At 38.8% G+C, this 15769-nt stretch overlaps 3 protein-coding genes across 6 annotated transcripts in view; 2 read left to right on the top strand and 1 right to left on the bottom strand.

Moving 5' to 3' along the window:
* Window positions 1-518: 518 nt before the first annotated feature.
* On the top strand, window positions 519-6222 carry LOC104421580 (DNA repair protein XRCC2 homolog). Of its 3 annotated transcripts, XM_018864127.2 has the most exons (11): window positions 519-801; window positions 1095-1242; window positions 1345-1448; window positions 2210-2280; window positions 3091-3153; window positions 4055-4186; window positions 4759-4861; window positions 5380-5416; window positions 5529-5632; window positions 5728-5800; window positions 5988-6222. In XM_018864127.2, the coding sequence occupies exons 1-10, from the start codon at window positions 667-669 to the stop codon at window positions 5749-5751; spliced, it is 921 nt and encodes a 306-aa protein (XP_018719672.2). In that variant the 5' UTR covers window positions 519-666; the 3' UTR covers window positions 5752-5800; window positions 5988-6222. The 3 variants fall into 3 exon arrangements, with proteins under 3 accessions (XP_018719672.2, XP_039159143.1, XP_039159144.1); XM_039303209.1 differs by having other exon boundaries at window positions 5728-6222; XM_039303210.1 differs by having other exon boundaries at window positions 720-801; window positions 989-1242; window positions 5728-6222.
* A 1026-nt stretch (window positions 6223-7248) lies between these two features.
* On the top strand, window positions 7249-12691 carry LOC104421578 (uracil-DNA glycosylase, mitochondrial). The gene is given in 7 exon segments (XM_010033571.3): window positions 7249-7706; window positions 8091-8165; window positions 8168-8487; window positions 9389-9419; window positions 10181-10316; window positions 11580-11663; window positions 12356-12691. Coding segments are annotated over 7 exon segments (972 nt in total). The 5' UTR covers window positions 7249-7447; the 3' UTR covers window positions 12423-12691.
* A 507-nt stretch (window positions 12692-13198) lies between these two features.
* The window catches only part of LOC104421576, a 28529-nt gene continuing 25958 nt past the window's right edge, over window positions 13199-15769 (bottom strand). The window contains exons 8-11 of one of the 2 annotated variants that reach the window (XM_010033569.3): window positions 15403-15504; window positions 15123-15231; window positions 14378-14440; window positions 13199-13545 (exon numbers count right to left, since the gene is read on the bottom strand). In XM_010033569.3, the coding sequence (XP_010031871.2) occupies window positions 13448-13545; window positions 14378-14440; window positions 15123-15231; window positions 15403-15504 (372 nt within the window). In that variant the 3' untranslated portion in view covers window positions 13199-13447. The remainder of the gene's footprint in view (window positions 13546-14377; window positions 14441-15122; window positions 15232-15402; window positions 15505-15769) is intronic. The other variant, XM_039303995.1, reaches the window with a different exon arrangement.

Genomic DNA, 15769 nt, shown 5'->3' with positions numbered 1-15769 from the left:
TGAGAGGACCTCAAATTAAAGGGAAAATCGTCCAATTTATTTATTTTTTAAATTTATTATATCATTATCAATTCAATCAATTTTTTTTTTTAAAATTTTATCAATTGAGTTTTAAACTTTTTGATAATTTATTAATTAAGTTCATCCAATCAATATTAACTAAAAATTGCTAACGTGAATGCTAATAGTGTCATGTAGGAGTTCTTGCCATGCCATTATTGTGCAAAACTCTTCTAAATCCTCCACCTTTGAGATTGCATTACAACCTCAGACCTTTGGCTTATGTCAAGGCAAATTTTGACTTTTTACGTGACACGATAATTTTCACTCAAGAAACTTTAGAGGGCAAAAATATCTTGTTCAATACTAGCATTGAAAAATGGCTAATAGAAAAGTTGGGTTGGTTTGAAATATTTTGCAAACTCAAAAATTTGATAACAAAAGGAAGAAAATCAGAAAATGATCTTGTTAACCATAGTCATAAAAATATATTTTCATTTTTATTGAACTGACTAGAATTTCGAACTTCCACACCCCCTCAGCCCTCTCTCTTCTTCCCCAGCAGCTGCAGAGGAGGAGGTAAAACAATTCGCGAGATGAGCGAAAGCAGCAGCAGCAGCAGCAGCAGCGAAGAGCTGGATAAACGGCGACGAGAGCGCGAGGCAGATGCTCGGCCGAGCCCAGGCGTCGCGCCCGTCGCTCTCGCTCCCCGCTCCGCTCCACCGGATCCCTCTCCGCGCCGGCAACGTCGTCGAGATCGCCGGCCCCTCTCCCTCCGCCAAGACCCAGCTCCTCATCCAGGTCATCCACCTCGCTCCTCCTCCTCCTCTTTTTCCCCCGAATTCTCCGGCGTCGGAATCCGTGCTCCCAAGCAAGGACAACATCGCCGGCGCCATCGAATTGCTCGCGCTCGCGGTCGGGGAATAGCGACCGTTTCCGCCTGTTAGTAGAAAGCGCTGCTTGATTATTGTTAGTCCGTTGTAGAGAGTCGAGCGGTGAGAAAGCGCGCTGGAACGTGCGGAGTCACTGTGATTTTTGACTGGTCGTGTGGCGAGACGGCTGAAAGTCTGCTTTGCCTCTCTCTCTCTCTCTAGACTGCGGTGAGCTGCATTCTCCCGAAGGAGCGGAACGGGGTGCACTACGGCGGGCTCGGGCATTCGGTGCTCTTCGTCGACTTGGATTGCCGGTTCGACGTCTCGAGGCTGGTGGAAATGCTCAGGCACCGGATCGTGCAAGTTAATGGTGAGCTGAGGTCTTCTCTTTTGAATCAGCAATTCTAGAAGGGTATGAACTCATGATGTAGAGCGAAGTCATGGGACTCAGTGCATTGCTTTTCTTGGGCAGGGTGCTCATGTACTGCCGACGACGAGGAAATCCTTAAGCTGTCCATGAGGCGATTCTCCTACATCCGCTGCTACGATAGTTGCGAGCTGCTCGCGGCTCTGAAAGTAAGAGGCCTTGTCCTTGATATATAGTTTCAAACCATTCTGCCCACAAGGTTGATGATCAAAGGCAAAAGATTGCTTGGATCTCTTGAGTTTTACACGTATACTATGGGGGGAGAGGGGCAAAATTGAAGTAAGTCGTTATGATTCAAGCAGAGGGCTTAGCTGATTAGTTCTCTTGAGAGAGCAGTCTTCATGTTATGTACTCATTGGTGTTTTGAGAAACTTTAGTAATGTTAGAGTCTGCAGTGAAGTCGGTGAAATTTAAATAAAAAGGGAAAAACATGAATAAGAAGAAGGGTGTGTGGAGCATAGGCTTAAAATTCAATTTTGTCCAGATATCTGCTGCATAGTCATCTATGATATTAGGAGTAAGCAAACATGTCTTGGCTTTGATCAGTCCGACCTTTTAATGCTTATACCTCGCTATAACTGTACTTCCACCTTATTTTTGGCTGAAAAATTAATATAGTTTCTTACAGATAGTTGAATTCTTTAACTAAATCTGCAGAAGTTTTTGGATGTTTCAAAAATACTATCGGATCAACTTTCAAAGCATTTGCTGTGAAATAAACAAGCATCGCTCGGATTTAATTGACAGTAGGTTACTGTCAACTAAGATTTTGACATATTCATACATCATTTTTGTGTCCCTAAAATATATATTCGGTGGGTACATACTGAGGCCTTGGTCAAGCCTTTTAAATAAAGTGGGTGTACTTTATGAAAAGTGGTATCGGTCTCACAGGTGCTTATTGTTTCAGACACTGCATCACCGGCTTGAAAAGGAAAAGGAATCCAATGGTATTGGGGGTCATTTGCTCATGATTGACAGGTTTGTCATGGAATCTGATAAAGTCAAGTCACATCAGTGTACTTGACTTTTTTGGCATAAATCTTTAGAGTTTAGTCCATTTCTAGTTCTCATGTGTGTTTAAATACTATAATTATTTCCTAAGTAGAAGTTGGAACTTTTTCAGGTAAAGTCATTGGATTTTTGCTTTTATTGTACAATGCATACTTGTAGAAGCTTCTAATGAGGAAAAAGAAAGGTGTACTGTAATTAAATTAAGTGACTGAGGTTGCTTATTATCATGGATCTCAGCAAAAATTGCCAATTGAATGGACTTTGGTCTGGGGGCAATTCACCTCCTTAAAAGTCACCTTGCTGTTCTTCCCAAGCATAAGAGAGTGAACGTCCAAGCATGTATTCTTTTGCAATACCAAGTTCCAGCATCACCGATAGAGTTTTACTGAGATCCATGGTAGCAAACAAGGAGAATGCAGGCAATTCTTTGTTTTCTGTCACATTCACCTGAAGACTATATTTTGTTATTAGCTTATTCACAGCCTTTTTGGGAACTTTCACTTCAATATGAATTTTAATAGTGCAGACTGTTCCAAATTCTCACAAAGCTCTGAGCTTTTGTTGTGTTGCTTCTAAATTAATTTCTTAATACATTTACACCAGAAGATGGCTACAATTCTGTTCAGTTTCAGTTCTGCAAAATTGATCCCCCTGTGCTCTTGATCAGCAGATGGAGTGTATATTGCTGTATGAATCAATATAGTTCTTCGGTTTTCTTAAATGAGGACAGGAAGGGAACATGTTGACTCACCACTCATCTGCAACTTTATTCGACAGTATTGGTGCTTTTCATTGGGTAGATCGTGCTTCCACATCATTGCCTCTTGGGGGAAAGAACAGGTAATGACCTTAGCCTTTTTGTTTGGATTTGACATGACATAAGTTTATCTCTCCCTGTATCTTTGCACCCAGAGCGGTCATGAAACCATTTGTTGTTGCAGAATGTCTGTCCATAGTTTCCTCTGGAATCTTCTCTTGACTCTGTTCTTGCTGATTTTAAGTGTTTATGGGCTTTATGTGCAATCTTTTTTAATTAGCTTTGTTTTATTGGTCTTTTTCTTTAACTGTTTTTGTATATTCCTGATGTACTTGAACAGTTTTCCCTATTAATCAATTATTACTTAATCAAAACAATATCGAGACTATGCTGGACTCAGAAACTGAATTAGTTTCCTCATGTTATCATTTTTAAATTTCACCTTTTAATACCTAGGCAGTATACTGAACGGGGGAGTATGGTATCGTAAAAATGCGAAACTCAGTTGTTGGATTCTGTGGAATATTTCTCCAAGTTCAGATATAGTCAAAACCAAACATATGGATGTTTAACAAATCCTAAGTGGGAATCATACAAAGGAAAATGGTACTACGTGGTTATGGGAACAATAGCCTAGCAATCCATCATGAATACGGTGGTCATTATGGTGACCAGATTAGTATACCATCATAAATGATCTATACATTATTCTGCTTGCTTTTCTTTTCAAAATCGACATTGCTGGGCTATCTTCCCTTATTATCAGCTCTAAAATAGTGTGAAGTTTTTCTCCTTGGGTGTAGTTTCCTCTTATAGTTGTCTTCATTGAATCTCTGTGAGATCCGAATTTATTTATTCATCATACATAAAGATGTCATTCAATTTTAAAAAAAAATGCAATATATTTTGTGGCACAGCTATATTAAAATTCGTTCCATCTCTTGTTCAGGTTTACCTGATGTTGTAGAAATTTTTAATTTCTAGGAAATACCTCTCTTTGCAGAATGTATTGGAGGTCGTAGTGGAAGATCTGAGAAAGCTGATGTCAGCACATCCCATGCTTGTTATTGTTACGAAAGCAACCATTGTAGGAACAACTGGGAATGATTTCAGGAGGTAAGAGTTTAGAGACATAACAATATTCTGTATATGTATGTATACAGAGAAAATCATATGCAAGAGCACAGATGGTTTGCATCATCTATTCAATTGTTCATCACAGTTATACAACATGGTTTACACTGGCTGCTTTTGAATTTTGATTAATTGCTGCAGTACTAAGTCAAAGTGTTAACTGGAAGAATTTCAACTACATCGCCTAAAACATGTACTCTAGCTTCCTGCATGTTCAATTTAAGGCCCTCCTTAGCTCCTGTCCTTCATATCCACTGTGTCATTGTCTTCATCATACTCAACTGCTGGGATTTGTAGTTTGTTTTGGAATCTATTCGATGTGATGAATACTTTGCTTCATGTTGTCAACTACTGAAACTTACCTTGTAAAACCCTGGTTGAAAGTTTGACCTTTATTTATCTACTGCCTATTTGATTCAATGATCAGTTGAAACCTGAACTCATTAATATTAATGTGTTTACTGCTTTAAATTCTTACTCTGGTTCATGTCATTGGTTTTCTTCAAAATAATTAAGTATTCTTTGACTTTGGTATTGTGATGCCTTCCTTACAGGAATTACAAAAGATGGCCATCCGCAGGCACTTTTGATGCAAGCAGTGAATTGGAAGGGCTTCGGGAACCTTATTTTCGTGAATATATGCCCCCTATCTGGCAGGTTGTTTCTCAATTGTCCTTCATTCTTTTCTACGGAGGAATCTTCTTGACTTTGAGAATCTGCCTGAGTAAACCATTATTTAGGTTTTCACTGATTGTTGAAATATTTTTACATCATATATCTTGGTGAACGGGTTCTTTATAATACTGATTTGGCATACCTTCTGAGCAAATATGGTGAAAAAATGGAAGGATGAATTTTACTTTAAAGGTCAAATTTTTTATTCATCTTCTCTCAGGATGTATTCTCCAAAAATATTAATTCATCATAGTTATGATGGATGTTTGGCACTTATTTGAGTGCCACACATTCTTTATAAGTCCTGTAACTTAGTTATAACTGTGAATTGTTGCTTCAAAGCACCAATATGGAAAATGTTGACAATGGCACTGTAGCATCTCTCTCTGTGGTCTTTCTTGTGTTCATTCTTTGATCATACCAGTAACCGGTATCACTTTAGCTTTTAAAGGATTTGCTGCAAAAACTGAATTATGGCCTTCTTTGTTTTTCTGTGCCAGTCCTTTGTTACGCATCGGATACTCGTGCGAGGTTCAGGTCTGTGAAATTTCTTCTGCTTAAGTTGTTGGCTGATGTCACTGACTTGGACACACTAGTTTATTTTTTCCTCTCGGTATGAAGGAGTGACAATGAGCTCTTCATGCTGCAGATGATCATATTGCCATGCCAAAATCTCAAGAAAACAACACTGCTTATGTATCAGAATGGTTGCTTCCACGTCTGAATTTCTTGGACAAATTTGTGGTGAGAAATGTAAGAAAGTCCAAAAGCTTCTCATTGAGTTCAAAATGAAATCAATTTTTCAGTTTGTGCCCTGGTACAATTCTGATAAACTCTATGACTTGCAGGCTGGTGTTTTCCTTGTTTCATGAAGTGTACATCTGTACCTGTTTTACTTATTGACATCCACGCACAAGCAAGGTCAAGATTGTTCTACTATATATTCTATTGCTGTGTTGTCCTTTAGTTTCATTCGATTTGGTTCTTGTAAATATCCACCTCTGCACCCTGGATAAGCTTCTTGTCAAGGCCATCAGGGATTTTGCAGATGTTGTTGTGAGTATATCTCGATCTTCTCACATGTCGTGGGTCTTCCTTCTCTTCTCAGGTTCAAGTTGAAGCTCATGGTCGCACATGTCTATAGTTGAGTATGGAGCATCTTCATTCAACACACTAGTGATTATTCAGCACGATGGAATAAGTTCTGGGAGAGATCTGATCTGAAGGCATTTGTTGAAGTTGGATGATGTACGTGGATCGTCTTTCCTAATTTATGAAAGTTTTTGAATGGCACCGCAAGCAGCGTCTAGTCAATATTAGCAGTGACCGAATGACTCCATGCATGATGACTGCTGCTATGCTAATGATCCGTTAGCGACTAGCCCTTTGTTGAGTTGACATACCGAGCTTAGTATTTTCGAGTTGCTTACCTCGTGACTTTCCATTCGTAGATAAGGAACCCAGCGCCTTCATTTGCAAAGCATGTTGCTAAACTTCATTTTTATTCAATTAAGTATCTCAACTTTTCTAATAGGGCTGAGTGCGGGGCTTCCATGAAAGAAGGGCCGTGTCATGTTTAGTTAGGTTGATGTAGCTCGCTTAGCAAAAATTATAACTAGGACTGCCAACTTTTATTTAAATGGATTAAACAATGTGTCTTCTGTTTGTTTTGTCTTAGTCTTGCTTGCCCAGCCATGTTTGAACGGAAAAAAAAAAAAAAGAGGCACTTGATTGAATAACGATAAAAACTCAAGATATTCAGGGTGTTATTATCTAGTTTGTCAATCATTCTTAATGATAGTCAGATACTCAATTATTATTTTCAATAAAAAATATAACCCTGAGCAAAAAAAAAAAAAGGAAAAGGAAAAGGAAAAATTACTAATATTTTCGAGCTAGCGTGTCATCGCCATTATCAATTACCATCGAAGAGTAATCTTTTTCCTCAGTGACCAAATGTTTAACCTATGGTAAAAATTACTAATTGACGTCACATCAACTATCATGGAAAAGGGAAAGCCCATGTGGCCATGATGAGTCGGAGGCTCGGAGCACCAGTAAACGTTGCTTCAATGGATTACCACCCATCATTATCACGTCCAATTTAACCCGGCAATCCATTGCGCATCACTTTAGCAAAACAGGAACGTGGCCCAACCGGTTCGCACGAGACTCAACTTTAGTAATCATCTGATCCTCGAACTCTGGGTACAAAAATTCCGACGTCGCTCCCAGGACCCAACCGCATCCCTCATGCCCTGCTTTTCTAACTCATCCAAGCATGGTGTTGGATCGTGTGGCCGAGCGTGTTCGGGTCGGGTCGGGATGAATCTTAGTGATGGAATAATTAAGTTAGGCAAATTGATTGGATTGGTATAGTGCCGTTCCAATTCCCCCTTTACATTTTGGATTTTGATCGCACTCGTACATGGCATTGCCAAAAGCGCGGGCTTCTCCGTCCTAAAGCGCGCGCGCGCGAACGCGCTCGGGAGTCCATGCGTACTCTCTCTCCTCCGTCTTGTCTTCCTCCTTAAAAGGAGTTCCGCCGGGGAAAACGACGGGGGCCGGATGGAAATGGCGCCGCCGAAGACCCTCCTCGATCTCTTCCAGCGGCCGTCGAAGCGTCTCAGAGCCTCCTCCCCCTCCTCTTCCCCGGCCGTCGCCAAGTCCCTCTCCGCCGCCCCCGACGGCGGCGACGGAACGACCTCCTCCTCCTCCTCCTCCGATCTCACGCCCGCTCAGAAGTCCCGCATCGAGCTCAACAAACTCCTCGCCAAGTCTCGCCGCAACCTCAAAATCTGCTCCGACCGAATCTCCCGCTCCAAAGGTGCGAAACTCTCTCCAGAGTCTGAACATTCCTTTTAATAAACGATTGGTTTCGTCGGGGGTTTTTCTTGGTTTGGGCTCGTCTCGCATTGCATCGCTTGAACTGTTTATATCTACCGTGTAACCTGTTTCGGAGGGTTCGTTCTTAAGGCGATTTCGTTAAGTGCTTCCAAAAAAAGTTTGTCAGCTTTCAGGGAATGTGCTTGAAAACGTTCGACCTTGACCTACTCTTCTCTTTGTTTGGAAGTAACCTGTTTAGTCCGCGTCGCATTTGATGCTTAAACACGTGAGTGTAACGTTAAAGTTGGATTTTTTTTGGAAGATGAAGCTGTTGGTTTTCAAGTAAATGTCTGATCTTTAGAAAATGTGGGGAAAAATTTTGCAGCTGAAGGCGCGGGCTATGTGAAGCTGGAGGAGCTGTTGGTGGAGGAGACATGGCTCAAGGCGCTTCCGGGGAGCTTCAGAAGCCGTATGCGAAGAATCTGTGCAAGTTTCTCCAAGCCGAGGCGTCTTCCGCTGCTGGCGATGTCAAGGGTCATGTTATATATCCGCCTCAGCATCTGATCTTTAATGCTCTGAACTCGACCTCATTCGACAGAGTGAAAGCCGTGATTCTCGGGCAGGACCCTTACCATGGACCCGGTCAGGCCATGGGACTTGCCTTCTCTGTCCCCGAGGGCATTAAGCTCCCCTCGAGTCTTGCCAACATTTTTAAGGAGCTGAAACAAGATCTCGGCTGCTCCATTCCTTCTCATGGGAATCTCGAGAGATGGTCCACCCAGGTACTGATACTAAGTGTAAACAGTTGGGACGTATGCCTATTCTGGTTTTTTAATAATCATCTCAAATATGAATAGTTTCTTATCAAACAACTTCAAACATATATCTAATTCCTCACTTTTTGTTTCTTTTTTATGTACAAATGAGGCTGGATTCCTTTTTCAGTTTTATATAGCTGTTGTCTCCACTTTCTGCCATAATTTTGTCGAGTCCAATTTGTCTCGAGTTTCCTTAAAGTCCTTGACAACAAGAACTTAATGGTGCTTATCTTTGTCCTACTTGTCCTTTCTTCTTAGATCTCAAGAGTTCAAACTTATGAGCCTATAGAACATATCCTGTTCAAGCAATGTTGCAAACTTTCCTAGTCCCTTCTTCAAAGACTTTATCTTAAATCATTTGCTTAGACTAGTTTATGATGGATTCATTGACGTGACTGGCTTGTATCTTTGGGAGACTAACAGTTTTGTAGCTTTGTATCTTTATTAGTTAGGGCTCAGATTCGTTGTGTATCTGAGTGATTCTTTCTGCAGTGAAAATATCCTCTAGATTTTGTTGTTATAACTGCAAATCACTAGTTCTTAAAGAAATAATTGACTTGCGATCATCTTTGGGCTTCTTGCTCTAACGTTCCTAAGCTATAGCTTTGCTTTGAGTTTTCTGTTTCTTGTATGCTGTTTTTGTTATTGCTGATGTACTGGAACGATGTGTCTTTGTAATAAAATTATATTTTACTCATTAAAAAATGGTTTGTAGACAATTACTTGGATGAAGCGGGGTTAAGGTGGATGGAAAAGCTAATTGCATCCAATGAGTCCCTTAATGGAGTGAATTTAAAGGCACTTGCTCTGTCATGGATCTTCTGCATATATTTGCCTAACTGTGATTCTTAAATATTTTTTGTAGGGTGTTTTATTGCTCAATGCTGTTCTCACTGGTAAGTTTATCATTCAAGCTGAACCTCCAATGAATTTGCTTGTCATGAGGATAATTACATTATCAATCAAATAGAAAACTTATGTTCATGAAGTTATTCATTAGCAAAGAGAAAAGTCCATAGAGTTGCTATTTAGATCTGGATATTCCTATCTATTTTCTATACCTCAATGTGGCTATCCAGCTGGAAATTCTTGGAATCTAAACTATTTGAGAGAGAAAATGTTCTAAGAAGGTAAATGACTAGATAAGGCATTTATAGCACTAGATAATAGTTTATTTATTTATATAGCTGTTTATCCCATGGCAAGCCGATCGTTCCTGTCACTCGGTGCTTGAAGTAATCCAGCATACTCCCATCATAGTAAGCACACAAGAGCACATGCTGAGAACTTTTATAGAGCACAATCTTTTCTAATTTCACCCAGTGTATTCCATATAACCTTACTATCCTGAAAAACAAAAGTAAGATGTTTCTCATCAGTTCTTTCCAAAGAGTGGTCACCCATTTCTATCATAAAGATGATTTTTTGACTGGTATGATTATGTCAAATGAGTAATGCGACTAGTTGTGCTCTGAGAATATATATCAATTTCTCATATCCAACCCAATTAGCACTGTCAAGCTAACTAAGAAATCATATCTATTCCTTTGGTTATCTTTAGGTTGGCAAATATTTTATTTGATGACTTTGAGAAAGTTTTTTACTGATGGTTGTGATAGCTGTCAACACTTAAAGAAGCCCATACCCTTTCTTGCAGTCAGAAGTCATCAAGCCAACTCGCATGCAAAGAAAGGATGGGAGCAATTTACTGATGCTGTTATTAAAACAATTTCTAATGAGAAGAAAGGAGTAGTTTTTCTGCTCTGGGGAAATTCTGCTCAAGAGAAAAGAAGGTGCTTTTGCAATTTTTATCTTGATAGCTCTGTTATTATAAAAACTTGCCCAAGAAAAATAATGCTGTTTTCTCTTTCTAGGATCATGTGTACATGTGCTCAAGCCTATTGGTGGGCAACATGCTGACTGCATAGGATCTTATATTTCAGTATTGACTGATATTTTCCTTACTCCTAAAGAAAAGACCTTCACTCTGAATTTTCTAAAATAAGAATAATAAAATTTTCTTCATTATTTTGGAATTCTTAACACACGGTAAGTCAATGAAATCTCACATATGGACAGAAAGCAAAGATTTTTATATCAAAAGGATTGACAAAGGGAGAATCTTTATTGTATGAATGTAGTGTTCCTAGGTCTCAAAAATGGTTTCTTTGTAATATATATATATATATATATTTTTTTTTTTTTTTGTGGTGAAAATTTCTTTGAAATATTGACATTTCCTAGGTCAAAGAAATCTTATATTTCTACAGAGACCAACCTCAACATGTTATAAGTTGTCATGAAGAGGGGCATTGACTAATAGCTTCATTTTCAGCTTCAAAATTAACCAATTGAAATAGGTAGTTCTATGACCCTAAAAAAAGAAAAAAAAGAAGAGAGTTCAATTTATTATCCTCAGTCTAATGATGGGCCCTTTTTTTTTTTTGGGGAAAATTTTGACATTTTGGAGGTCCACAAAATTGAACATTTTGAAGAAAATCAACCTCAATTTGGCATAAGGGGTGATGAAGAGGGGAAATGATCAAGTAGCTTCATTGGGAGAAACAAAGTTAAGATTTTAATTAGTTACGTCCAGTGTAGCTCTAATGCAGCTTCTAAGTGTCAGGATTACCAAATTGGTCATAGCATGTCACCTTTGCGCTTAGAAATGTTCGTCTTGGTTTGGTACATAAGGAATCCATTAATTCTGATGACATTTTAGTTCCTGTTAAATTTGTTTAGATATGCTCATGGCACTCGCATATGCAAGTTTCTATCTGGATCGTGTCATTGTTCCTTTTCATGTTAAGTAATTGTATTTGAAGAGGCTCCTCATGTGATCCAACACAGTCATGAGCTACACCCCTCTTCTTCATGTAGTAGATAGATAATCAGAAATAATGATGTGTTAAACTTTACAATGACCTAAGTGTTAGGCCTTAGCATTATGGTAAAGTGAATTTTCAATAAGAATGCAATTGAAAAAAGGGGCAAATCTATTGAGTATTGGGAGACATTGTTTTCTTTTCTTTTTGCTAATGACAGTTGAAATGCAGATTGATTGATGAGACAAAACATCACATACTGAAAGCAGCACATCCTTCTGGTTTGTCTGCAAACCGAGGCTTTTTTGGCTGCAGGTAATTTTTGCTTTTCCCTATAGTTATTAGATTTAAGTTTTATCTAGAAACGTTTCATGGGACATGGTGAGCTGTGCATCATTATTAGTTATTGGTCCAAACACTTCAAGTTCAACACATGCTACATGCTTAATACCCTGAGATGATACGCTATTGATATTTGAAAAGGAGATCGGCATGTTTTCATATCAAACCTTGTTATGAAATGACTAATGTTCATGTGCATTGCTCAATAATCATGTAGTGTGTGTCGGTGATGGCTTTATAGGGTAATAGAAAACCATCTTGCTTCTAGTCAGGTTTGACATCCAGTGACTTTCACTGGAGTTGTTCACATTTTAGAACTAAATTTGTGCCTCTAAATGTCAAGGGAACCATGCATATTATGAGTAAAGCTTGCTGGGGCTGATTCCATGAATGTAGATCCACGGATTTGTGCAAATCTCATAAATCTTCATGTTATTAGAGTAATATTTAGCACTGAGGTAAAGGATGTCTGCCTGTATGCATACGAAGACCAGACCTGTCCACTAAATGATAACAGTGCAATCTCTTTGAATAACTTGAAAGCTGTTGAAGTGGCTTCAGTGTGATGCAGCATTTCTTCATGTCCTTTTCTTCCTTTAGATACAATTTTCAAGCAGTCAAATGTTACTTCAAGCTAATATAACCGGATTTTACTAATCGCACAGGCATTTTTCTCGCACGAACCAGATTCTGGAGAACATGGGACTCGATCCCATAGACTGGCAATTATGAAAGGGAGATGGGCTTGGAGTGATGTCCTTTTTTGCGAGTGATTGTTATTTTCTGGTGTTAGCTTCACATGCCATATAGAGAGGGCACTTTTTTGACACAGCTGCTGGTTTGCCCTCTTAATTTATATTCCGGGTAGATTTGTATGTATGTAGAAACTAGAAAAGCCTGGGAAGGAACAAGTCTGTTATTGCTGCCAGAACAGCTCATTTTGCTGATGTTCAACATCATGTGAAAATTTATGGCCAAGAAAAAGCGATTTGCCACGGGAAGCCCATCTCTTTTTCTGGAGGTTTCTTCAAATTTGTTGATAACAAAAACTTGAGAAGCAATGTCTATGCCCAGTGTAGAAGTTAGCTGCATGAGAATTTCACGGTGCATGAAAACTGAGTACATTACAGCCACGCCAAATGTAAGGAGATGTCATTTAGGGCAGTGGTAGAACCATTGAGAGGCTGGGATGACTAGATTCAGGAACGAACTTGGCAGGATCAGGTACGTTTCGAATAGGGCAGAGTCCCATCTAACTTGCAGAATCATAGATCAATTGCTGAGTTGGACATCTCATATTATGTGAAGGTTATTGTTAATTTGTAAAATCAACAGAAGATCATAACATCAACGATTTAAGCTGTCAAAAGAGTGGGATCGTTCTCTATAACTTTGTTTTCTGACTACGATTTTCATCCGGATATGGTAAAAGTCTTTCACACAGCTCCTTTCAGGCTCAATGTCAGGCTATTGCCATCTAACCAAACTTTAGATGAGCGAAAAGAATGTTGAAGGGGCCACAATTAAAATGTTATCAGATAGAACAGAAACTCTCCCGAGCAATTGTGGAACATTCTACGAGTTATATGTCATTATCATGAATACATGCAAGTGAACTAAATTCCAACTTCTGCATTCGGCTCTAATATACAAACAAACGAATCTCCCAGTCACAAACTATGTCAACGCATTCCTGACAGTGCCATCGCTTGAGTTGAAAATCTCCATGGGCATACCCACCACATCGAAACTCTCGCTTAGATATAAGCAAATTGACTTGACTTTTGCTGCACAAATTCTTTCAGAACCAGATCTTTCTCGAGGGAACTTTTGAATTCAATCCTCCTACCGTGACCTGCAAGTTGAAGTCAAACTGAAAATCAAAGTGGAACAGAGCCTCCTAATTTTTTAACCACCTGTCATTAATTGTTCCGTTTAGTAATAGGAACAATTTCTTTAAAAAAGTCATTTTTTATTTCTATTCATTGAAATAATTTCTGAATAAAAGAACATGTTTGGTAACTATACAAAATTTATATTCTTGTAATAGAAAAAGAATAATAATGCGTTTAGTATGATCCACAATTTTTTTTGTAACGAAGAATTTCTTTTAATTTTTTAATAATTTTTTGTAATGGTGGGCGGTGGTGACTGGCGACTAGTGATTGGCAAAGGCAAGTGGCGTCGTGCGGTTGGGGGTGGGGGAACAATGAGGAAGAAGAAAAGAAAAAAAAAAAGAAAATGACTTATTTCTAAAAATTGTTCCTAAGAATTTTTGTGCTTCTTGTTTCTGGCCCAAATCTATTTCCTAACTACTTTTCTATAACGGGAAATAAAAAAAAAATTAGTTCATATTACTAAATGGATTTATGTTTTTTTTTGTTCTAAGGAACAAAAGAACAAAAGATAGGTGAGTTACCATGTGGGACCTAAATAGTCAACCTCGTTTCTTTCCTAGTGCTTAGACTAGAAAAGATGTATACTATCAATCCTTGTATTCTAGGTGAGTTTTCATTTTGGTCAGTGTACTTCGAATTTCACATGCGCATTTTATTAAACTTCTCTTTGCTTAAAGCATGTGGATTCTGAACCAATCATTTAGCTGCCAGTAGGAGTCATCAAATGCCAGAGCTTCAGTATAGCAATTTCTAAACATCACAAGGGAAATAGTGAGGAAATATACCAACCTGGTACTATCCACCTGAAGTCCAAGTCAACCAACTTCTCAACGCTATTTAATTGTGCAGTAACTGCAAAAGAAACTTGTGAAATTAGCAAGAAACACACACTGCAAGCACTTGAGGACACAAGCAGAAATTTGCCAATAAGTTGCCTCTCTTTCAAATGAGCCATCTTTTGAGTTAAGCATCTGTTATTTGGCAATTGTTACAAAATTGTTATAGAACGTCACCACTCATGTAGCTGCCATTTCTCTTGGTTGGTGGGGAAGTTGCTGCTACTTCGGGTAACAAGCTAGCACCCCCCACACGTCTGTCCAAGAGTCTCCGAGAAATGGGAATCTCCCCAATTTTATCTAACCCCCTTCCTCTCTCAATGATATACCGAGAACACAAAGTCACTGTAGATAGAGATAGTCATAGAAAGGTGCAAATTCTATTCTCCTATGAAGTACAAAGACACGGTTACTGGACCAAGTCCCACCAAGAAATGGTAAAATGTGGTTGCACAATAAACAGAAGGCAACGACTTCAGGTGGATTGCAAGGTACTTCTAAACCTCATAAGATGTGAGCAAGATACATTGTAATAAAATCCCCCTATATTAGCAATACATGCATCCTGACATACCTACAAGTAAATTATATAGGTATCAATAATCAATGAGCAAAAGAGCCACCAAGAACCAGAAGTACCAAAGAAGGTAATTAAGAATGCAGGCCTGGACATGGACCACACTTCAATTAGTGCTTACCTGAACATTTGTTGTACTGTTCCATTATGCTTATTCCAGTCGGTGTCATTATTAAATGATCTCCTGTGAATATTACTTCCAGTGGTTTGTACAGCAAGCAAACTGATCCCTGTAAAAATGGTGACCTCCATCATAAATCTTAGAACTTCAACGTGGATCAATCTTTCATACACTTTGGGTCCTCAAGTTCTTGATGCAATAAAAATGTGCAAGGTTCCACAGCATAGAACATATATATACGTGCAAACGAAGAATACTAGCATTAGACCAAGCAACCTACTTCCGTGTGTCCTGGTGTGTGAATAAGCTCTATGTCCTGCCCAAGATTCCAGGGCCCCCTCCCTTCTAATTTTATCTCGATCTCAGCAATTGAATCTTCCAGCTGTAAAGATCATGATGATCAAACTTTGTCACCAATCTTAAATAAACAAAACCATATAATCTATATTGCTCTTTTTATTACTAGTTTCACCACACTTGCCATTAATCTCGTCATTCCACATGCTCCAGCTAAGGTGCATAGGTATCATTAAGATGCCATGACATTCATTGGAGCATCCCATTGCCTTAAAGATATTAGTTGAATCCAATTCCAAATCAAAACACTCGCACAATTAAATATAGCAAATAGGTTTTAAAACTAAAAA

The sequence above is a fragment of the Eucalyptus grandis genome, chromosome 10 (assembly GCF_016545825.1).
Source record: "Eucalyptus grandis isolate ANBG69807.140 chromosome 10, ASM1654582v1, whole genome shotgun sequence".
Classification (NCBI taxonomy): Eukaryota; Viridiplantae; Streptophyta; class Magnoliopsida; order Myrtales; family Myrtaceae; genus Eucalyptus; species Eucalyptus grandis.
The sequence above is the reverse complement of the archived record's forward strand: the minus strand, read 5'-3'. Positions and strand labels throughout refer to the sequence as shown.